General features: G+C 43.4%; 2 protein-coding genes across 11 annotated transcripts in view; both read left to right on the top strand.

Moving 5' to 3' along the window:
- PLD4 (phospholipase D family member 4) overlaps nt 1-23,937 on the top strand; it is a 116,622-nt gene that overhangs the window by 51,111 nt on the left and 41,574 nt on the right. The window lies entirely within an intron of this gene.
- CEP170B (centrosomal protein 170B) overlaps nt 1-23,937 on the top strand; it is a 58,760-nt gene that overhangs the window by 13,794 nt on the left and 21,029 nt on the right. For 7 of the 10 annotated variants that reach the window (XM_061376225.1, XM_061376226.1, XM_061376231.1 and 4 more), the window contains exons 4-12: nt 2,755-2,835; nt 5,668-5,724; nt 7,030-7,168; nt 15,113-15,214; nt 16,406-16,882; nt 19,033-19,095; nt 19,966-20,723; nt 22,792-22,980; nt 23,176-23,284. In XM_061376225.1, coding sequence (XP_061232209.1) covers nt 2,755-2,835; nt 5,668-5,724; nt 7,030-7,168; nt 15,113-15,214; nt 16,406-16,882; nt 19,033-19,095; nt 19,966-20,723; nt 22,792-22,980; nt 23,176-23,284 — 1,975 coding nt within the window. The remainder of the gene's footprint in view (nt 1-2,754; nt 2,836-5,667; nt 5,725-7,029; nt 7,169-15,112; nt 15,215-16,405; nt 16,883-19,032; nt 19,096-19,965; nt 20,724-22,791; nt 22,981-23,175; nt 23,285-23,937) is intronic. The other 3 variants (XM_061376234.1, XM_061376233.1, XM_061376229.1) reach the window with 1 other exon arrangement.

The raw sequence follows: 23,937 nt of genomic DNA, 5'->3' as shown, positions 1-23,937 counted from the left end.
TTTGGGGGATGTTAACATTGAACTGGTGAAGATTCTGGAGCAGCTGTTCAGCGTGAGCAGGGTGACCTAGCAGTTCAGTTGTCAGTGCATGCAGTGATTTATGGGATGACGAGACATTTAATTTCTTTGGGGAGAAACTATTTAAAACCACCTTTTCTATCTCCCCCCCCCCCCCAAAAAAAAAAAAAAAAAAAATTGCTCTTTTGTCTTTCTTGAGCCTGGTCTGTGTGAAGACCAAGGGGTAATATGACCCCAGAACAGGGAGCTGAGCCTGCCTTAATATTAACCGTTGTTCTGGTCCCAGTTCACACCAGTGGTGTTAAGGAGGGCTTTGTCTGCCCACCTGCATTCTGTGGTTTTTTAATATACCATTGTAGCAATCTGTCCTAATGTCATGGCATGCCTCTTCTTTGGCTGTTTATACCAGCAGAGGAATTCCTCTGCTGGAGCAGGTCTAAGTTAGATTCACATAATTGTCTTCCCAGTAGGGGTTTTAGTGCAATCATTTTTTTGGGCTTAGAAACAGAAGCCCTTCACCATCACTACCACAAGACAATCTCAGAAACTTGTACAAAAACAGCAGCTAAAGCAGATCTCAAGTGTTCTGCTGCTTCTGGCATCTGGAAACAGCAAGAATGAGTGTTACTCCTTCTCAGCCTTATAGCTGAAGGCACAGAGCCCTGCTGAGATGGGAATGTTTTCAGTAACTGGTCTGGGCTCTAGTTGGATCTATGGTTCAAAACCTGTTGTATTTAACTCCTGGTGGCAAAATAGCAGCTGAAAATTCTGCTTGCAAATAAGTGAAGGACTGTACCACTAATTCTTTTCTGTATTCATATGAGTTTACAAGATTTTAATGATTGACTTGTGCTCTGAGGGGCAGTGGAGTAAAAAGAGTTACAGCAGTGTCTGCCTTCTGCATCTCGTCAGATACACTTCTGCTGCAGAAGACTGTTGGGGCCAAACTGAATCTCTTTAGCATGAAAGAAACATAAGTCCTTACTTGAAAATTTTCATCAAAACCTGGTTTTCCCCCTAAACCTAAAGAAGTCACTTTTGAGGACCTAGATTTTTAATTTCGCTTGCAGAATTTGCTTTTATTTTGAGTTTACTTCATGGCTTTTCAACAGTGCATTATATGGCTTTGCTGGATAATCTGGTTCTTACTAACTGTTGAAATGTTTTATATTGTTTTTACTATAATGTTCAACTGATTCTTCAGTCTATGAAGGGGCTTTTGGTTTTGAAGGTAGCGTTTCTGTCTGCAGTAAGCAGTTTGCTTGGCTTATTTTATTTGAAGTAACCACAGATGAATAGGTAATGACATCAAAATGGGTTTTCTTGCAGACCCTTTTTTTTTGCAGAAAATTCACTAAATAATTATTCTTGCTCCAGATGTGATTCTTGTGGGATTTTTAAATATTATAAAAAATCATGACAATTGGAATTCCTTGCCTTTTAACCAGCCTCACTGCTTTTATTCTGAAATTACAGATCTTTCACTCAGCTCTTCTGTAAATTGCCAGGAAGCTGGGGGTTGTTGTCTGCTGAAGTTCTAGTTTCCTGCTTTAGCATTTATTTTTCCCCTGTGGTTAATACTTGGTCTTATCATGGATATTTGACTTGGCTGAGGTGAGAAGGCAGAGGACTGTGCCTCAGTGGTGAAAGCATGTAAATACATTTTCTAGCATAATTTTGATTCATCCGAGCATAGCTGCATTTGCATTGAGGCTGCAAAGAGGCAGCAGTGGGTTCCTGGTCTGTGAGACTGGGTGAATCCCACCTTGTGAGGTAGGGAAACTCCTGGTGTCTGTGACTGCCCGTCACTGATCCCCATCAGCATGCTGGTACTTCTTCAGCTGAGTTCCTGATTTATTTTTGGTTTTAGGCAGCCCTGGTTATTACAAAAGTGTGGGGGTTTATTTGTGGAAGATGACCATGAGTGCTTGATTTGTTCCTCTAGTGTTCTGTGAGAATTGCTCCTTATAGGGTCCCCGGGAAAGAAGGCATCTGAGACATCCCAGACATTTGTTCACAGCTATGAAATACATTTCTTGTACCTTTATGAGGGTAATTTAATTTCTTTGAGCCCCAATGAACTGTCTGGAGCATGGGAAAAATGAGTGTGTGAATCTTGTATGTGAGGGGCCTATTATACTGACATATAATGTCTTGGACAAAGTGGCCTCGGACATCATGGTGTTACTACTGCAAATGCTTGGGTTTCTTTTTGGTGCATTTTCATTTTCCCCTTCCTCTATGACAGGCTTTGCTCGTTAGATTATCAGGCCTTGCAGGTGACACCAGTGTTGTCTGACGTCCAGTGCAAAGCTGGTTCCCAGCTCAGTAATTAGAGTATGAGTTGCACTGTTTGCTACTCTTGTTGGATGTGGAGGGCCGAGGAGAGCTGAGAGCATCTGAAGTTCCTAACTGCAGGCACCTCATTTACCTGTTTAAGCTGGGGACTAAAATTTCATTTGCAGTTGGTGGAAAGGTGAATCTCCCTAGAAGTCCTGTCAGAGCACCTTGCTTTGAAGCATAATTGGGGTGCTCTAACTTGCCCATGGGAGCTACTTGCTAGTGTTGATTTTTGTAGGGAGCTTACCTCCTCACCTGGCTGACTTTGTGCTAGTGCACCCTGTGTGCAGTGTGGTTAGCAGATGGATCGTGGTGCCCTCCAGGAGCCCTGTGTATTTGGGATGCATCACTGTGATACCCTCAGTCAAAAACTATTCCTGTGCTTCTTTCCTGCAGACATTCGTCAATGACATGAGAATTCCAGACCAGAAGTACATCACCCTAAAACTGAATGATGTCATTCGCTTTGGCTATGATATCCTTCTCATCTGAAGAGGGAGTGGGACAGTGTCTCTGACTGGGTTTTTGCTGTTTGCTCTATGGGGAGTTAACAGTGCTAATGGTGACTAATGAATAAGGGTGTTTATTTTCCCTCCTGGAGCCTTTGGATGGCTCATAAACTTTGGTTTCTCCACCATGGACCTGATTCAAAGCATACTAATCATGATGACTCACTGGACTTTGAACCAGGCCTTGCACTGGCAGTAGTGACTGTGGAGTTGCCTCTTCGGTCTCTGTGGCACTGTAACTGGTACAAGTTGGGGAACAAATATATTCCATATGCTTTTATATGAATTAACATCTTCCTATTTTTTTTAATCCAACTTGTGTGCTTTTGTCAGTCATTTCACCCAAGTGCTTGCCTTCAGACAGTTTGCAGGTTTTCAGCATTTAGCTCTGGGGCTTGTGGTCAGGCTCCTGACTTTATCAGCTGAAGTTTGCCCATGAAAAATTGCTTTTGCTACAAAATACACAAGCAAATCTCTCTTTTTCACCAGCAGATTTCCCCTTTATTGAGGAAGGCTGGGCTGCAGTTACTACTTTGTTTACAGAAAAATTCTGCTAGTGTCTGCTAAAGCACCTTTGTCTTCGTCCCTTTCCTTTTTATACTGATGCGGCTGTATGACTGGATGTAAGCTAGATGTTTCATTCTGAGCCTACAGAGCTACTGCGGTAAGTAGAGGCTCCTATTGCTGCCTTTTCATGTAATCTCATACTTTCTTTATTCACTTTTTTTCAGTTGCTTCTGTCTGCTAAACTTCACCCACTTGGGCTGAACTTAGAACTAGCAGGTATCTTCTCCAGGTTTCTTTTTTTGTGGGGAAATTTCACTTAAAAAGAGTCAAGACATTTCTGAGAATAGAGGCAGAGGCTGAAGTTTTACCACTGGGTAGGGGGAAATGTTTGGCTGGAAAACTTGTGTGCATCCTTGACCCCAGGGCCACATTCTTGTGCCAAGCAGTTTTTGCTTGGCTGTTCTGGAGCCCTTGAAGTACTCCCAACCTTGCTGGAGTCCAGATAGGTGAGGCACTAAGAGGAGACTGAGCCTTTCTAGTCTTCAAATGATCTGGGCAGCTCAGCTCTAACCACTGACAGTGCAGGAGGTGCACTCACATTTGCAGCAGGGTTTTTTAAATTGATGTGTGCAGTCCTGGATATGCTGGAAAAGAGGGTTTTCTAGGCCTTGTGTAAGGTTGTACTCTTGGTTCTGGTCTTGCTCTGTCTCTTGCCATTTTAGATGCAAAAAAAATCCTTGCATTGCAGTGGTATTTCTAATTTTTACAAGTGAGGTAATTGCTGAATCTTAAAAAAAAAAAAAAAAAAGGGAGATAGATTATTTCCCTTTAGATTGGTATTTGAACAACTTGCAGCTGATGGAGATTACAGGAGAACGTGGTGGTGGTGGGGATTCTGTGATACTGAGTAGCCCCGTACTGGGTGCTGTCTGATAGAAGAGCACTGTCATTTGGGATCATGTCATTAAAGGTGGTGTCTCGGTGCACATGCTATGAAGCCTCTTACAACCTCAGTTCTAGCTTTGCAAATTGGCAGGTATTTTTGATGTAGCTGGTCATGTATCTTCTGGTCTTTAGATGTGTGGAGAAACTCATAGAAGATTTGCTCTGAACTGTAGCCTAGTGAAGGCATAAGCCAGTGCCTAGAGCATGGGTAGGTTTTAATGGCGTGATACAGGTTTAAACATTTTATAGAAAGCAGTTCTGAGTATTAAGCAGCTGAATTGAAGTTTAATCCCGTAGCCCTCACACTGATATTCATGTGAAATGAATGATTGCATTTACGAATTGTAGAATTTATTGCCACCAACAGGAAAATTATAAAGAATTGCAGGTCTTAGTGTTATTTACTTCAGCGTAGTTAGTATGGCAGTTACAAACTCTTCCTTTCCTTTGCTGCTTCAGTGCCACTCTTTAGTAGTGTTTTCTGTGCATACCACATAGCTCGGTGTTGATGGCAGCATCTCCTGAGGTCTGAGTCATCTGTGTGCTGTTGCATAAGAGCTTTTGCCTCTTTTCCATTTACAGTTTCACATACAGGCTGTGCAGATTCCCTGCTATGCCAGTATCACTTGGTTTATTTTTAGTGTAATGTTTTCCATCTTTCCTTTTTCCTCCCCTTTGCGCTGTGCTGTGCTGATTGGGTTGTTTGTGTTGACACTGCCATATGCTTCCTTTATTTATTTATTTTTTTACATAGTGTTGCTGAGGATTATTGCCTAGGCTCAATTATGTTGAATGCCTCCGTTCCAAAGAGGTCACAGCAGCTTATGACCTGATTTACTTTTCATCCAGGAAACTGCAGTGCCTGAAAGGCTTTGTCAGGGCAAGAGAGCATGATAGTGCCAGGCATCCCTGCAGGGAGCTGGACTCTACTATTCCCTTGTCCAGAGCAGACTAGATTGCCTCATCTTGGCCAGGATACCATGGGGAGAGAGCAACCTCTCTGCAGCTGCCAGCTGGGTGGAGAGGAGTGGGGTGTGAGTTGAGTCAGGGTTCTGGTTGCTTCCTTGGGTCCTGCATGGAGCTGCTAGTGCTCCCCCTAGTTTTTCCTGCCCTGCTCCCTTATCTGCTACCCCTCAGTTGGCGTGGGTCTCGCCAGCAGATGTGATTGCATGCTGTCTTGCAAAACATGCATGGCAGAGTCCGTGGTGAGTTACAGAAGAGGAAACTTTTAGTACCATGCAAGTTTTAAGCTTCTCTGATATTATATCTTGTTTTCTTTCCATGACTAAATGCTAGATTTCTCTGTCCGTCCACTTTGTTTGCCTTTTCCTTAATGAGTGCTGTACATTCAAACATGTATGTCCTGGAACAAATTCAACACAAAGTCCCAGAAGAAGCGTTAAAGGTAAGGGTGTCTGGATGCAGGTGCATTTAGGAAAAAAAAAAACATAATTTAAGTGCTCCTGTAGTGGCCAAGCAGACCAAAATATTAAAATACTCTTCATAGCAGTGGAATGTTCCACCATGTGGGGCTTTCCTTGGATCAGGACTTAATGAAACCTTTATTTGAGGAGAGATACATTTCCCAGTTACCCTGGCTCTGATCCCTGTGCTAACGTGTAGATAAAGATATTGATGACTTCATGAGTGCCAACAGAAAAGGTTACTAAAGCTGTAACATATTAAAGAACAGCCACCACATAAGCTTGTGGGTGAAGCACAGCAGATCTTCCCTCCCAGAAGTGGAGCAGAGATGCCTCTTTCTTAAGCTTTGTGGCTTAGACCAGCTCCATCACACTTCCTCCGGCAGACTTAAGTTTACTTAATTTATTCCTGTATATTATCTAATTTTTGCCTTTGAGCTCCCAATTTTTACTTACTGAGCAGTCCTCTTTTGAATGAGGTGTCTTTAAACAAAGAATTCAGTAGCAGGTACAAAATATTCAAGCATCCTCTTATCTAAAGCAGAAAAGCAACCTCCTCTAGGCAAGAAAGCTGTTATGTTCAGCTGAGGGACTGGGCTATCAGTGCCAGGCATCACCGTGTGGCTAGCAGCTACTGTCTTAGCCCTGGTTCCATGTTTAGGACTTGGAGAGGATTGGAAATGTAGCAGCTGAAATTGGAAAAATGATTCATTGAATTTACTCGGGGGATAATCTTTATGGCTACACACTTTTATTAATTTATTTGTAATAAACCCACTTTTAAATAGCTCATTTATTATGTGGAGCCTGTTTTACTGCGCTTTCCTATCTGGGGAGGGGGTTTGGCAAGAAATAATTTAAATATATTTTAATTGCCTTTCCTGAAAAAATGAGATAATGCAGATGACTGTCCTGAAAGAATTTATGATGTTGCCTTAAGAACAAAGGCGATTTCAGCATTCGAATCCTGAGTAAGAAATGACCTAAGTTCTGATTGTTCTCAGTTTATTCTTTAAAAGGTTTTCTAATTAAATATTTTGCAGAGCTAAGTCACAGTGATGTTCTCATGGACTAGAATTGTCACTCAGTCTTTCAACTGGGGAATTTGAAAGCCTCTCTGCTGGCATTTCTGCTGTATTTTGTAGCCTCTGCTCAGGTGTGCTTGCTTTCTCTTGCAGAACATAGCTGCAGTGTTTGCCTTTGCATGATCTGTTTGCAGGGAAGGTTTTCTGTGGGCTAGCACACAGATCATACTGGCACACTACAACTGTTGCTTGTCTCTGCAGCATGAGAAGTACACCAGCCAACTTCAGATGAATTACAAAGGCACGGCAATGAAGAGGGCAGAGCAGCCCATGGAGCACAGTGGCTACACAGAGTCTCCTCAAGCAAAGCTGGAGAAAGGAGAGAGGAAAGCAATTACAGGTACTTGCTCAGGAACCAGTCAATCAAGATTCAGAACAAAGTGCAGCTTGAGCCCTGCAGTGAGTCGTGATGCTGACGTTATGGTGTTGTGGGTTACATCTAGGAGCAGTTCCAGAAGGGTCATCTTTCTAAACCTCTTGAGTACTCCAGACTCAGATTTTGGAGATTCAACGTCCAAAAAAAATCATGGTGTGATGGCACACACTCCTTGTGTCACTGTGTGTGTGCTTGAGAACCTGTGGGCTGAGCAGGTTTGGTAAGTTCTTTGGCACCTGTCTGGTCTATTTTAATTTCCTAATTGTGAACTTGTGTTTGAACAGAGATGGTGACTCAGAGTAGAAAATGTATGGCTGCCATGGCATGGTGCCGGCAGGCAGGCAAAGAAGCAACAAGCCATTTCTTTCAAAAGCCCAACATGGTTTTAAATGGCTGTACTTCCTAACATACCAATGTGTGGGATTGAAACTGACTGCCAAACTGCAAGGTGCTTGCTTCAGGTTCACTATTCCCCAGCCGCAATCCTTTTCAGTTTGAAAAATTCCTTTTCTTCTTCATTTCTTTACCCACTGCTGCCCCTTTAAAGTCCCTTTAAAACCTTGTTTCTTCCCTGTTCCCCATTATGGTGGGCCAAGACCTCCCCAGGAGTCTTGGGTCTCAGCCATCTCACCTGACTTCCTACCTGCCCTCGCAGGTCTCTTCCCAATTCTGCTTTTGTATCAGTGGATTTCTAGAGCTTGATGATGCATAGGAAGAACAAATATGGTTTCAAAGCATCCCAGAGATGAATGACGGCCAGTGGTGGTCTTGGGGCACCAGGATGGCAGAGTGATAGGAAGACTTCAGGGTTAGCAGAGAGCCTGCCCACTGGCTCTGTTGGAAAAAGAAGCAAGGATGTGAATGGAGGGAAGAGGGTAGGTGAGTAAAAGAGGCGAGATAAGGATAGATAACAGCAGCTTTCTAGAAGAGTGTACAACTTCGAGTGAAGCTGCCAAGGCTTTATGATAACTAATTGGAGTGTGTTAGCTGACCTTGATCTCCCATGCATTGACTGTCTTTATGAAAATCCCTTTAAGCTGACAGTGTACTAAAACTGTACGTTTTCTCCCTGGTCTTGCTGTTGCCTTCAGCTGTTCATGGAAGCACATGGGCATGCACCCATGTGCCTGGCTCCCATTTTCTGCACTGCAAGACCTTTTTTCATGTTGCTTCAGCTGTGTCTGTTGCCCTCCCCCACGGATGTGACATTTGTGACTTTGCCTCACAAGCGTGCAGTTAAAGGGATGAAGTTGGTGTTGATTAACCATGACGCTGCAGAAGGTGAAAAGAGGTGAATCTCACTGTGGGGGAAAGCTCTCCAGCTGCCTTTCAAGTGATGCGCGGGGCATGGGATACTGGGCCAGTTTGCCAACAGCTGGAACCGCGTTGTATTTGTTGCTGCGTGGTTGTGTGAAAACTCCCATTTTTATTTTTGCCACCTTCCAAAAATTCACGAGTTGATTTTAACCTACATAGCGTAAGCAGGTGATATTTGGAACACCTTCAAAGTCAGGATGTTAAGTGACTCTTCAGCAAGGTGACCCATTTCTCCAGCATGTGGTTCTCAGACCTGTGTTACGTTTCTGTCATCGTCAGAGAGCACAGACCATGGGTCTAAACCAAAAAGGACTGTGATTACTTACTGGGGACCAGTGCTGAAGTATGTCATGTGCAGTGGGACTGATAGACATATTAAAAAAATAATCTCTGAAGTGCTGCTAACCCCACTGGAAGATGGTGGAATTCAGGACTTCTTGTTGGAAATATATTGCTAGATTGGACTGAAGCCTGTTCAAGCAAGAAGGGAGCCTGAGCATTAAATCAGCACCTTACTCTCCTAAAAGCATCTGTCATGTGAGCAAAATGATTATTGAGTCCCTTTTTTCATCTGCAATGTGACTAATTCACCTTGTCTTCGGCTGCACACATGCACAGTTTCTTCTTGGTTGCTTAGAGGAGTGGCAGCAATTTAAAATGATCAGTGGAAAGAAGAATTTGGTATTCTCACGGGGAGTGGGCTTGCCTAGTGGCGGCACAAGGAGGCTTTGGGGAAAGAACTGTTTCACTAAGCCTGTAGGTATTTGGGAACTTGCATTGACTAATTAAAGCAAGGTCTAGGGTGACAAAAGCCTTTAGAAGGATAGCTTCCCAGGGCCTGAGTCTAAAAGAGGCAGAGGGAATAGCAAGCTTTCAGGGAAGAGGTTTAACAAAACAATGTGAACAATTATTGCTGCTTAGGAGGAGATTCGGGACTGAAGATAAAGAGATCCAGTGGAGTGAATGGGAAACAGCCATTTAGTCTTTATGCTGTTGTGCTTGCAGCTTTTGAGTGTACGTAAGCAGAAAACCATCAGTCTTTGTGAAATGTTTGGAGTGGGGAGCTTGGTGAGCCCTATGGGTTGGATGTGGATAAGAGAAGTGCCCACAGTTCAGCTAATTAATGCTAAAAATAGCCATTGGCTTTCATGTTCAAAGCCTTAAGCAGTCAGGAGGTCAGGTATAGCCTTGAACTGAGCTGATTTAACTCACAATCCCCATCTGTTGCTACCTGAGTTGAGGTACTGAAGGAGATAAGCTACTTTGTGGTCTTCTGTTCTCAACACATAGCTAATCCTCAGGCTGATCTTAATTTATTTAATTTTAAAGGCCTGATGGGAATAGATAATGCTGAATCTGATGAGTAACTTCTGAGTAACTGCTGCAGGCCTGAGTTTTCGGGGTGGAGGCTGCCTGCAGCATTTAGTTGAAATGGGCATCACCAGCTGCAGAAGCAGGACTTGAGCCAGGATCTGTGAAATAGTCTTGCTCACGAGGTTAGCATCTGTGCCATTAGGGAGTCCTTTCAACTGAGTGTCCAACTTGAAAGTCTTGTTGGTGTCCGAGGCTGAGGTCTAGCAGGCAGAATGGACAGAGGCAGTGGGTGTTGTGCTCAGTTGTGGTTTCCATGGACTTTGGCTGCTTTCCCCATGAGATCATGGTAATAGCTATTTAGGCACACAGCTCTACCCTAGCCTTTCATTTAAGGAAGTGGTGGTGGTATATCTGTTTTTTGTCTGAGCTAGGGTAATGGTACCTGCAACATGTTAAAGGTTTGACATGTAATTGAGACAAATTTGTGATTATCAGTCAGATTTGAAAGCCTCTGGGGTCTGTCTATATTCACAGCAGGTACGTAAGGCCAGGGCTCAGGTTTGCCGTGCACATGTGAAATAAATACTGCAACAAAGAGTCAGAGAATGGTTTTATGGTTATTTCTTCTAGGTCTGAATCCTCTATTTCAGAGAGGAGTTAAAAAACAGAAATGGAAGGAATTCATTTTAAAATGTTATAGTAAGATCATCTATTTTTCCCCCTAAGGCCTCTGCTGTAGGAAGCCTACTCTGCATCTTCTGAGAATGGACAGTATTGTTACTAATAATGAATCAAAAATGGTTTGAGTTAAAGCAAGCTGGATTTCTCATGCTTCTGTTATGACTTGCTGTAGACAGCTTCAAAGCTGATGTGCTTCTATTGGCAAATCAATTTATCGTTTCTGTCTGTGTCGTGATGGCTTGAAGCTTTGTGAGGAAACGCAGCCCTCAGTCCTCTCCTGGCCACAGGGGACACCCTTGTGGGAAATCAGACCCCTCTGTAGTGGGAGCTGTGTGCTTGTCATGAAAGCTCTTCTGCCCACTCGCTGGTAGAAAGCAGCATTAACACAGGCTTCCTCCTTGCCCTTTCATCACCTGGATTGTATTTTTCTTCCTGCCTTTGTGTTCTGTGTGATTAATTTCTCCATAAATGCATCCTTTGTATTGACACATCTCATTTTCTCTTGTTGTGGTGCCTCTCCTTCAGCTGATCAATAGTTTGGTATTAATTTAGCAGGCCACGTTCTTATCAGACTTGTTAAACAAATGAACCTGCCTTGTTTTATGCTAAAACAGTCTTCCTTTTTCTTTTGCGTGACTGCCCCAAACACATATCCAGGAGCAGAACATGTGTATGTCAGGGGTCTTCCCTGTATTACACTGTCACAGGTAGCTCAGCATTTATGTGGCTGAATGCTTGTGCTGACCTCAACTCAGTTATCTAAAAGGGTGGCTTTTGGACTGTCTGCCTGAATAAATGAGCCAAGAAATATGTCTAAATGAATTGGCACCATCTGGGCAGCCTGGCACAGAGTGGAGAGAGGTGGTAACTAGCTGCCATCAATTGGAGGAAGTCTCATGTCATTAAAATGACTGAGCAGTTAGTTTTCATTGGTGTTCCTCGCTTCACTGCTGACTTGGGCAAGCCCCAGGTCTCTCTGTTCTTGCAAGAGCTTTCATTTTACACTAAAATATAACAGACAGGCAGTAGCTTCAGGATGATATGTGACTCTTGGGACACAGGCAAGCGCATTGCTCAGGACGCTGTGAGTCCAGGTTGAGATTGCTACCTAAAATGCATCCCCTCTGGTAAAGAGCAAAGCCCCTTGGCATAAATGTTTATGTAGCTCCTCCCTGCCCCACTTCTTTCACTGCCATCTGATTTAGCTGACTTTCTATGTGCCTCCCCCTCCATCCTCCTCCCTCCCCTTTTTATACGATACTGTTGTGTTAGAGCTGGAGTAGTGAGAAGCATCAGGTTGGTTGTGACTGCAAATTAGAAGGGATGGAAGCTTCTGACGTGAACAGGGCAGCAAGGTCATGTAGCTCTTCTGAACTCAGGGAAATCTTGTTCAAGCTCAGGATCTGGCCACTTTCAACAGTAGCTGAGAACGAGGGTGTCTGTATCATTTGATAATGCTATGCAAAATGCAGACTAATATGAAGGCTCAGTGGAAACATAATTGCTCTTAAAATACTGAAACTGTCCCCAGATAACAAAATGCTGACTCCTTAGCTTTTCATCTGTGCTTTTTGCAGTCTTTAAAATGAAGTTCCAGTTTATTGTGGAGGCTTGGAGAGGGGAGGAATGGAAAAACAAAAGCAAACACAAAAACAAAGACCACAGAAGTGTTACACATGGCTGTAGCTGAGTGTTGCAGGTGGGGCCTGGCAAGCTCTGTGTTGTGGGGCAGGAGGGACCTTCTGCTGCCATTCAGTCAGTGCAGCAGAGTGGCTCCCCCTCTGGTAGGCACAGGTCTGTGCACTCTGGCCAACCTGATGTGCTTTCTGTAGGTGCTGCTTGACATTGTCCTGGCGTTTTGACTTTGTGCTAGCTTTTGTCAGAGGGGGAAATTGGGGAATTTCCAGGCATTTTTTAGGGATTTTTAGGTGGAGGGGAAAAATTGGATTGAATCATTAGTCTTTGCAAATACTCCTTTTGGTTTTTTTTCCCTCCCTTTCACCTTTCCTTGCAATCCCAAAGTTTCCTGTGTTCAGTATGCAGATGGCACACAGACCTTGAGGCTAGAGCAGCTTCTGGGAAGGAGTCTGTCCTGCAGGATGCATGCGAGCTCTCTTTGCTTGTTTCTGCTGCTTTGGAAAAAAAGTAAAAAATCTTGGACTAGGCAACTAGAATTTTCTAGAGTAGGGGGGCTTTGGGATCCCAAGAGGAGCTGGAGTGTGCTGGAGGCATGAGCTTGTAATGAGGCAGCTCCTTGCAAGGTGCAAGCAATAACAGCACCCATGCTCGGGAAAGTGCTGCTTATGCAGGATGGTCTTTGTATTTCATCTGTAGGGTAGTATGCTCAGGATTGTTCCACCAGCAACTTAAAATAAACCACTTTTGTAACTGGTCATATTAATCTGAGACAGGTATCCAAAATCTCATGTGTTTCTTCATGGTTGAGCCCTTCACTGTGCCTCATTGAACTTTTTAGGCATAAGTTACCCCAGACATAACTAGCTGTTAATGGATTTGTCCATCACCCAAAATTCATCACCTTCTCCCTGATTGCCTCTTGGCTGTCAACCCTAGGATCATTACTTCAGATCAGAAGGGGATAATTCATTGCAGTGTGTGCCCAAAAGAAGTGCCTGATGTTAGCAGAGCAGATCCTGTGTGGTTGGGCTGTGGGTCTAGTGTGTAAGTCATAGCATGAAAAGGGGTGGTTGGTCTCAGCCTAGTAGAGTCTAAACTCTGCATTTGGGAGCCTCTGTTCATTGACAAGCTTGTGAATATTTTTATTTTCCTTTTTTTATTCCTTCCCCTCTCCCTTGAGTTAACCCATCCTCAGTTATGAAACATATTGCTCGGCAATTCCAATTTATTCCTGGTGAAAAATGCTTCCTCCTTTGAACTTTCAAAGGCCGCCTACATAATGGGAACACAGTTTATTTTTCACGTACTCTAGGCAGAAAGGAGAGTAATACTTTCAGCCTCTTTTGATCCTCAGTGTGAAGGGAGGCAGTGTGGTTAATTTTGAAACATGAGGAACATATCTTGAAAAGGGCGTGGGGGCTGCATCTATAAAGCAAAATTTTTGCTTGTGGACTGTCAGTGTAGGAGCTGTACCTCTGGAAGTACTGAGGAATAAAAACATCTGAAGTATCAAGTTCAGGTTGGATGGGGCTTTGAGCAACCTGGTCTAGTGGAAGGTGTCCCTGCCCATAGCAGGGGGGTTGGAACTAGATGATCTTTAAGGTCCCTTTCAACCCAAACCATTCTGTGGTTCTATGAAGTAGTGGCCGTTGGGTCTATGTAGCTTTAGAAATGGCAGCATAGAATCAGGCTTTCTTTTTTCTTTGAGATGTTTAATTTTCCTTCCTCTCCTAACTTCCCTTATGCTGATGACTACTTTCTGTCATGTCCCTGTTAAAGTGGGGAATGCAGAATTGCAGGGCTGTTTGAGGGTGGCTTTACAGAGCAGTGTGTGGTTTTTAAAACCACAAGCCGAGCAGCAGCTGGCAGTAGAAGCCCAGCTATGGCTGTGTAGCTGGAGCCAGGGTTTAAGATGTGGCCGGTAGAGTGTGTGCTGATGGCTGTTAAAAGCAGAGGAAGAAGCAGCTAACAAAGCTGAAGCTGAACCTCAGCCCCTGACCTATTCTTGTGTTTCTGTCACCTCTAGATGAAAGAACAAAAGCTACTGTATTTGCTTTTATGAAACTGTTATAAAGACATAATAACTATACCATAGATAAATTGAGGTGTATTGTTTGTACTTATAGCATAAACAGCAGCAGCAGAAGGCACTGCCAAGGCACTGTCTTATTTTGCAGGAGACAAAATGAGAAGCAGGTCATCAGGCCCTTTGGGCACCAGTTGCTACAGTAAAGCCCTGATCTTACAGTGAGTGCTTACTAAGCAGAGAAAACGATAGATTCCTGGTTCTTCTAGGAGAAGCTTCTCGATGAGAAAAACCTGTGTCCTGCAGTGACCCTGAAATCCACTGGGTTTACTTTAAGATTTAGAGAACAAGAGTTTACTACTTCTTCATGTATGTGTAAGGTCATGGTTTTACCATTTTCCCAAAATTTGTAACGCATCAAGAATTTCCTGTTGTGGGATGTGTGTCACTTAGAGCGGGCATGGTGAATAGCTGGAAAAAAATCTTTGGCCTCACAACATCCAAGAAAGGGCACAGCTAAAGTCTTCCCAGTTAAGGTCAGGAAAAAGTCTGCTTTTCACCTGAACTGCAAGTGATTTGCAGACAATTTTGTGGTTGGTTTTCTGTAGCCTGTCCTGCCAAAAGTCTTTCACTTCTGTGAATAATGAGGCTGGAAAGGGAGAAAAGCTAGTATTTGGGAAACATGGCTATGGTAGACAATGAAGGGAGGTGGCATCAGCATCTTGCAGCTGAATGTAAACAAAAAAGGAGGGAAAATTGAAAAGCCTGAACACACTCATTATGATGTATAAGCTGTTGTTATAATTGCAGTGTAACAGGTACATGATCTCATCTGACCCTGCTATTTTTCCTGTTTTGGCATCTGGTTGACCTCTGTGAACGTGATAAATTGATATTTTCTTTGTCAAAGTATTTGCTTATCCTCTTCCTAGAAACCAGTACTTACCGCACCCCGCTTTATGGTCAGCCCTCCTGGTGGGGGGAAGATGATGAAAATAACAAGGAGGACAGAAGGCAAGAGGAACATTATTCAGGTAATGGAGGTGACTTTGGGGTGGGAGAAGATGGTTGGGGGGGGACGTAATTGCTCCACAGTTTTGACCTTTACTGTGCGAAGCCATCCTGCTTCAAGGCTTTAATTATCACTTTTTTTTTTTTGGTGGTAGTATTTGCATATTCCTGTCTGTAGATTGCTGATGATGAAACCAGAATAAGAGAAAATTAAAATGTTTCTCTGAAAGTATTTAAACATTAGAAATGGCAGTTGTGGAATAATTCACTATGGATGAGAAAGGCCTTGCTAAGCTTGTCTGAGACTAATCATACAGCAGTGCTCCATCTGTGACTGCAGCCCACCTAAGTAAACCATTCAGTGTCTCCTAGGAGTTTCCTATCTAAAAGGTGCTTTAAGAGCTGATGCATTGACTGGATTTGATTAATATGGAAGCAACGTGTTTCTTAACTCGTCATCCTTGGAAGCCATTTAGCCTTACCATTTCTGCCGTGAATCTCTATGCATGGAGGATGCATCATTTTTCACTTGTGCAGTAAACCTGCAATACGCTTTAAAACCAAGCATATGCTTTACTGCACCAAGAAGTGCTTTATTTTGATGCACATGATGCATGTGCAGCGTATCTGTTCTCTAGCAGAGAAGTGCTGTGATTAGCAGCCCTCCCAAGAGGTTGAAATAAGTAAGTGACCAAGTGCCAAGAAGTTTGGGTACTACCAAAAATATGTGGTTTTGTCCTTGGTCATATTACAGAATTAGGTGTTGCTCCAGCAAAAACCATGTCTGTGATTCGCTTTGCACACACTCAAGCTTTTCCTTTGAATTGTGGAAAGCTGAGTAGGTGTGCATGCAAGTGAATTTGGCAAACTGAAACAGGATCTTCCTCCTACATCAGCCCTGGCATACAGAAACCTTAAAATGCTACCAGCCGCACAGGTTCTCTCAAAGCATAGAACTGTGTGTGTATGTGCTCAGCTCTCTCTTTGGGGAGCAGTGGAAAAAAGGACAAAGTGGTTATCACAAATGCTGGTCAATGCATTTGTGATCACAGCAGTGCAGTAATCGCCTATTTCAGTGATGAAGCCAGGGCACCATGCTATCTAAACCAGAACCTGTATTTTTTTCTTTAATCCATTTAACCTAATTCTTGTGAGTTTAAGGTGTTCTTGCTGTTGTTGTTTTGTTTGTTTTTTTTTTTTTTTTCCTTTTGTAGGAAGACCAAAAGAGATAACCCAACATGAAGAGGAACTGAATGGTAATATTTCTGCTTATAGAGATGCCCAGGAACAGTCTGTGTTTGCCTTCCGTAGAGAGCCGAGTTACTTTGAGATTCCAACTAAAGAATTTCAGCAGCCATCAAAATCTCAAGAAACACAGGTTCATGAGATCCCAACAAAGGATATTGATGCTGTAGTAGCCCCTGTTGTACAGAGTCATGCCTCTTTCACCATTGAATTTGATGATGGTACCCCGGGTAAAATAAAGATAAAAGACCACGTGACTAAATTTTCACTCAGACAGAGAAGACTGTATAGTAAAGAGCCAGCTCATACAGAAGTGATGTCAGCAGAGAGCAAAGTGGCTGACTGGCTTGTCCAGAATGACCCAAGCTTAATGAGACGGCAGTCTCCAAGTGATGATGTGTACAGCACAAAGAGTGACCTGCCGGTTCACGTGCGGACACTTAAAGGTGAGTGAATGTCTTGTCATGTGACATAGTTCTCTGTTGGGCATACAAATGCAGCATAAGAAAGGGGGAAACCCCTTATTCTGTCAAGGAGGATTGAACGTAATTATCTCTGCTCCAAATCTGCAAGATGAAGAATATTTGTTTAATGGCTGTTAATGGTTCTGAATCCAGCTAGCAGGCTCTTCACCTGGCCCTGAAGTCATGTGTGATGCTGGCCTGGGGACACTCTAATCTGGTTCCTCTGAATCTGTAATGCCAGCTCAGCAGTTAACAGTGATTGAAAAAAGAATTTTGATTTTGAAATGTGTGACGTAATATCCATGTGCTTGGGCAGGCTGGTAAACACAACTATTCCAGTGGATTTTCTTCTCTTGGCTTCTAACTGAAGGGATGATTTTTGGTTTTAGTTGTAGTCAGAAATATGCTGTGATCATCTTGATGGCTGTAATGACCAGAACCACTTGGTTAGATGGCAGAATGTCCTGGCGTGGAGATGGGTGATTGAGTTGAGGTATATGCAGTCACCAGAGGAGGAAATTGTACTTGTAGAAGAAGGTTTCTTCTCTTAAACTAAAGCTTCTCTGAAACCCTGCTCTGTTCAAAAACTTCAGGTTTTGTGGACCTGTGTCCTGTTAAGTGTGTCACTGTGAGGAATTCTTTGGGCATTTTCAAAGGTTTGAAGTGTATTTTGGAGCCCAGTTTTTAGTGCAGCTGCTGGGACTCAACATGATTCGCATGTGACTTTGAATGTGTTTTGCAAGATTTGGGCTGGCTTAGATGTCTCTCTTGGGCCATACACTGAACGGATAGGAGGGAGACCACAGATTCCTGCGTTCTCACTGTCGTGCAGGCTTCTGGAAAAACTCTCCTATGAACTGCAACTTTAACTGATTAAGTCATATTGAAGGTAATCAGACCTACATGTGTTTGAGGTCCTTAAACAAGAGCAGTACCTCATTTTCACTTAAATGAGTATTTGGTTGGTCCTTGTTGGAAGAAAACCTCCTCATAATATGAAGAGTTTTGCCCATTACACCTCCCAACTTGCTGTTTTGTGTATGTTGTTTTTGAGAAGCCCCGATGGTCAAGAGGTCTCACATATCCAGCCTTGGGATTTGGCATGGCAAATCATTGAACTGTTTTATTGTCGTTATTTGTTTCTAGTTCTTCCCAATAAGGGCCCTGATTGATTATTTGGGGTCTTATTTTCAGTTTAATGCGACTGTGTGGTAGAGGGTTTGGGTTGATTTGGATTTTTTTTTGTTGCTGTGGTACTGGATTTTGTTGACTTGAGCATTGACAAGGATAGAAATGTGCTTCAGTAGATTTACTCTTGGAGAAAACTAGAGTTAGGTTAGAGTTAGACTCTTTACGGTCAATAAGGAAGGAAGCTGAAGTAATTTAATGCATAATTTGCATATAAAGAAATCAACTCTTTGGACATTTGATTAAAACATACAGTGATGGTGGCCTGAGGAGTTTACACATCTCTGCTTTCACAGAAGACAGGGTGTTATTTATCTGTGATAGCTGTGTAACATGTTCTTCTGGCATGGCTAATTTTGAAGATGTCTTGGAGGCTACCTCTGGCTGCCTGCCAGGTTTGGGTCTTCAGGATCAGAGATGCCCACCATCAGGGTTCTTACTTACATTCTTCACTTTCAGGAGCAATGTGGTCAATGTCGAGCCTGTTATCAAGACTATAGAGTTCAGGTCTTAGCAGCTTGAGGGTATGTGCATGGTGTTCTGCCGGAGCATCCAGCGGCACAGTGGGTGTTTCTCCTTGTGTCCTCACTGTTTTGCATTCAGCAGAGTTCTTAGCCAAGAACCTTTAATTTAAGAAATTTCCCTTCCAAGGATGAAGCTTATCAGCCCTTGGGGCACAATGCAAAGTTTGCTGGCTCCCTTCATTGAGGGTGTTAGGAAACTCTTCAGAGGACTGACTCCTGGGTTAAATGGATCTTGTATTAAATTCTAATCTTTCACAGCTAACTTGAGGTAATAAATGGTCTTCATGCATGTGCCTGGAGAACTTGTAATGTAGGTCTGAGCAGTTTCCCTGACAAACACGTGGTATTTTAGACAGTATGTCTTGCTACATATTACAGTCTAGAGCGCAGAGACCTCTTTCCCCGTTCTCCCAATGACAGGTTCCTGGTCGTTGACTGAATCGTGTTGTGTGCCTTCACACCCGTTTCCTTCTCCAAAAAAAGGTTTGTTTTTTGTTTTATTTTAACTTTTTGTTTAACTTGCTTTCTGAGAGTCCTGAACTGTGGTGCTGAGGGGCAGGCATCACTGATACATAGAGAAGGTTGTAAAGATGGTTGTTGCTAACAGGAGCGAAAATAATTTTAAGCTTATTTTAAGCTCAGTGAACTCTTATGTAATGATTTAACCTTTGCTTGGCTGGTGATAGGATGATGCAACTAATGGGGATGTTGTTGTGTGATTCTTAAATCTTCAGAAATGTAAAAAAATCACTTTTCTGTTTAGCCTCTGGTTTAGTTCTACCTTGTAGAGAAGGATGATGTAGGTACTCAGCAGTGCATGCACTGATCTGGTCTTTCACTGTGAGGATTTGGTTTCATGCGTTGCAGTGTGTGGGGATTATTTGCGGATCCTGCAGAGATATTTCTGTTCTGTAACAGAGCCTAGTGAGATGATCTTGAACCATTGTAATTGAGCAGCACAGCAAAATAATGTCAAATTTTTTATTTAAATGGGAAAAAGAAAGAAGTAAAACATTAGCTATCTAAAACAATCAGTGTTAAAAAATTGGAAACCTTTGAGGTTGAAATTACTTCTTGAATTGTTTTTTAATAACTTGATAGCCAATCAGTTGTGAAAAGTAGGGTCAGGAGATATCTGCCTTCTCTTCTGTTTCCTCTGATGGGATGCAATCCCTGCACCACAGCAGATGTCTCTGGAGTTGTGGGTTTTTTGGGGTTGTTTTTTTTTTTTTTGTTTGTTTGGTTTGTTTGGTTTTTTTCTTTTAATTGGAATGATAAATTTCAACTAGGCGGTAATGACAGGGCTACAGCAACTGAGAGTATGAAAGTCAAATCTACATACCCTGTTTCCAGGCAATAGGCACGAGGACGGGACGCAGAGCGACTCTGAAGACCCCGTGGTCCCTAAGGCTGAGAAGGAGATGACGACTGGCAGTGAACGTGCGACAGAGCAAACCAAGCTGCAGCGCCAGATGAGGCGTGATCCCCACGAGATGCTGCACAACAAGCAGGCCTTTGTCATTGAATTCTTTGAGGACACGCCGCGGAAGAAGCGGTCGCAGTCCTTCACACACAGTGCTCACTCCTCCCAGAGCGACACTGATCCAGGGATGAAGACCAAGGCTGAAAAGCGCAAGAATGCATTGCCAGCGGAGAAGTTGGGAAATACGGTGCCACCATCCCACCTTGGAGCCCAGACAGGCAAACCCATTAGCAGCTCCTCTGGGACCCAAAGAGCTGGCTCCTTCAAGAGGGAGAAGACAGAGGATCGGATCAGCAATTCATCCTCCTCTACTTCCAGAGTCAAAAGTTACGGGAGTGTTGGGAGGAAGTCTAAAATGGCTCAGGATTTTATGGCTGAGTACTTGCGGGAGACTGCTCAGTCTGGGAAGCCAAATGCTGAGAAACCAGCACCTCTGCCTGTGCCGGTAGCTCCGCGTGTGGTTATATCGTCAGAACCAGAGTCTGCCTCTATTCCACCTCCAGACGTAAAGTCTGCCCAGGGCAGGAGGAATGATGAGGAAGACAGTGTAAGTGAGACGGGCACATACACAATTGAGACGGAGTCACAGGATAAAGAGGTGGAGGAAGCACGAAAAATGATAGATCAGGTAAATGCTGCTTTTCTGTGCTTAGCCAGTGATCTGAGGGCTGAAGGCTTGGACTTCTGCACCTTCTGCTGGAGGGCCTACCTTTGATAGCTGTTGCTACGAAGGGCTGCTCCCTTTTGAACTGGATGCAGGAGGGGTTTATGGTTAGGGGTGGGAAATCATCCTGGGTGACCTGTGTTAAGGATAGGTCCCCGCAAACTGTGGGGCTTGTCTTTAAAAAAACCCAACAAAACAACTGTATTACAAACAAATAAAAAACCCACAAAGTGCAAGAAGGCAAGGTAAAATCACAACAAAGAGCTGCCTTGCTTCCAAAATGGGATTTAGATGCAAAAACGCAAGACTGGGCTTGCTGTCTGTTTAGAGGAACTGAATAAAGATTAGGCTTATCCTGCCAACAGCCGTGGCTGGGAGCTCCTGTTCTCCAGAGCTGCTCTCAAGTCTCTGCCTTGGCCTTGTCTCACTTCCTGCCCACTGTTACAAAGACAGGAACTGCAGCCCATCATTGATGCAGCATCCCATGCTAGGCCAAAGTGAATGTAGGCTAAGGGCTGAGTTTTTTTATCCTTCACAAGCCTTAGTGGTAGATGATTCTGTAGCTGGTTATGCCTGGTTAGAAAGGGAGTGCTTGCTGGCAGGGCAAGTGGCAGCTAGTTGAGATAGCAAAGGGTGTGCTCTAGGGCAGAGGCAATCCTAGATGGATCTATGCTTGTTTGGAGTTTGCAGAGTGCCTAAAAACAAAACCGCAGAGAGGAGGGAGAGGGAAAAATGAAAACAAAACCACCAAAACCCACCCAACTAAGCAACTGCAGGCCAAACCAAAGTTTGGCTGGTTTTCAGGTTTAACTTTCATCTGCAGTCTATTACGAAAACAAAACTGGCAAGTTGCTATGAAGATTTAGTGTAATGCAGGCAGGAAGATGGTGAGGTTTAAAGGAAGCCTTAATTGAACCTGGTTTTAAAGCTTTGTGTACAGTGTTTTGTGAGCCTTGATTTAGCTTCCCTCTTTTGTTTACTTATTACATTTGTTCCTTACATCTTGTTTGAAATGCGATTGGAAGTTTTCAGGGTGTTTAAGCCACAGCAAGGCCCTGGTCCTGACATTAGACAGTTGATTGTAATGGTTGGGAAATAGGAGGAAAAATGCCACAAAAACACGATTATTTCTGGGGAGTAGTCTTGGCAGCCGTGTGACTTGGGCAGGCAAACTGACTCTGCTGTAGTCGTGGTCCAGTGCTGTTGTGGTTTAGGAAGAAAATTAGCCCAGCTAAAACCAGGACAAGTGCAGACCTGCCACTTCAGAAACAACTAATAATTGGACCTCCGTGTTTCTGTCCAGGAAGAAAGATGGTATGAATTCTGGACTTGAGATTTTTGAGGTGATTCTGCTCTTTATTCCACCACCTTTATACACAAGAATGGAGAATTTTATGGGTATCTCTGCCCAGCATAGACACCTTTTTCTGATGACATCTTCCTCTGAACTACCTGTAGTCAGGAATGAGAAACAGGCCCTTCTGAAGCATGGATCTTGGTCACCCCCATAGTACAGCCTGTTTATCTCCAGAGGGAATCTGGCCAAGTGGCTCAAAGACTCACAAGTCTGAAGTGCATCCTTTCCTAGGTCCTCACATGGCAGTGGAGGGTTGCTTTGCTCAGCACACTTTCTGCTAGTCTATAGATGGAACACCAGTGTCTTTCCCCCCCTCCCCTAATTTTTCATGAATGGGTTGGTAAATAGATTTACTGACACTTATCCTACATTTCTCAGGGTTGAAAAGTGACTCCTTTTCAGTGAAAGTTACTACTGTTTTAAAGGCAACACACTGAAATGTGGGAGAGGGGAAAGGTGGGCATGAGGGGGATTCTATGAATAAGTGGATTTAAAGCTGCTACTGCAGGGTACAGAAGAAAATCATTTACACAGGTGGTATGAAAGGATTGGCAAATATTTCTTGCCCCTTGGGATCATAGTTTGTGTTTGACTAATGCTTCATGAGTTTGGATTTTGGGCTAATGTTTTTCATTTTCTAGGGGTTTAATTTTTCCCATACATACACCTTTTCAGGTTTTTGGTGTTCTTGAGTCTCCTGAATTTTCCAGAATCTCTTCAGCTTTTAGACCAATAATTAAAGGTGAAAAAGATGACTCCAGTTCTCATCAGCATCTAATCAGTGAAAATGGTGCTAGTCAGAAGTCACCCTTGCTCCAGGCATTTGCCTCAAAAGCTGTGAGTGGGTCTCAGGCTGATGCACAGGTATGGGCAGTTGAGGTGGATTTGCTGGGATGGTGGAGGTGTAGATGGGGTTTCTGTCTAGATGGAGATATGATGTGTAAATTGATTTCCATTTTGAGGAGACTGAATGCTGTGTGTATGAGAGGAGAGATTTTTGTGGCTAGAATTTGGTTCAAAACCCCTCCTTCTGATACTACCTTCCCTACCTTGTTGTAGATGTCTGCAGCATCTCAAGGGAGTCAGAAGTGGGTGTCTAGGTGGGCAAGCCTTGCGGACAGTTACTCTGACTCTGGATCTGTCTCTGGGCAGGGTGATGGAGGTGCAGGTAAGTCTCATCCTGACATTCGTGTTCGAAGGTGGCTAAATCTAAACCAGGATGATAGAGAAAGCAGAAATTAAGGGCATCTGTGCATCTGGCCATGGCTTAGTTTCTGTTTTAGCGAATGTATTTGGGGATGGGAAGGACAGAGTGAATCTCTCCCAGTGGAGTAAAGATGGAGAAAGAGAGCTTCTGGTTTGCATTTCAGTGTGATCCAAGGTCTTAAATGTTAGGTTTAAAATGACTAAAGGGCATCTGGGAAGAAGAAGGATCGTAAGGGCCTTGGATGTCAACTACCCCTAAGTAGTGATTCTTTAGACTGCCTTATGATGCCAGATGAAAGCCCTGTGCAAGTTGCCTGGATTTGGTTGCTGACTTCTGGGGTTTTTCTGTGTGCTTCTCCTATATCTGGCTGTGCTGAGAATTTTAGGCAGTTTTTGGATTGGCCCAGTCATTAGACAGGTTTAAAGCATGGGATCAGATTAGAAAGCTGCATATAAAGGGGAGAAAGAGAGTGGGAGGGGATCAGGGTCTCATCATAGCTAAGAAGACAGCTTTACAGACACCATGGCCTGGTTGGTTTGTGAGAAAGGGAGAAGGGTGCTTTGTTGGCTTTTGTAAACCTTTTCAACATTTGCTTGGAAATACTTGTCATTGCC

Source organism: Neopsephotus bourkii, unplaced genomic scaffold (assembly GCF_033783945.1).
Source record: "Neopsephotus bourkii isolate Nb327-2 ecotype Australia unplaced genomic scaffold, CSIRO-AGI_Nbou_v1 NB_1707, whole genome shotgun sequence".
NCBI lineage: Eukaryota > Metazoa > Chordata > Aves > Psittaciformes > Psittacidae > Neopsephotus > Neopsephotus bourkii.
The sequence above is the reverse complement of the archived record's forward strand: the minus strand, read 5'-3'. Positions and strand labels throughout refer to the sequence as shown.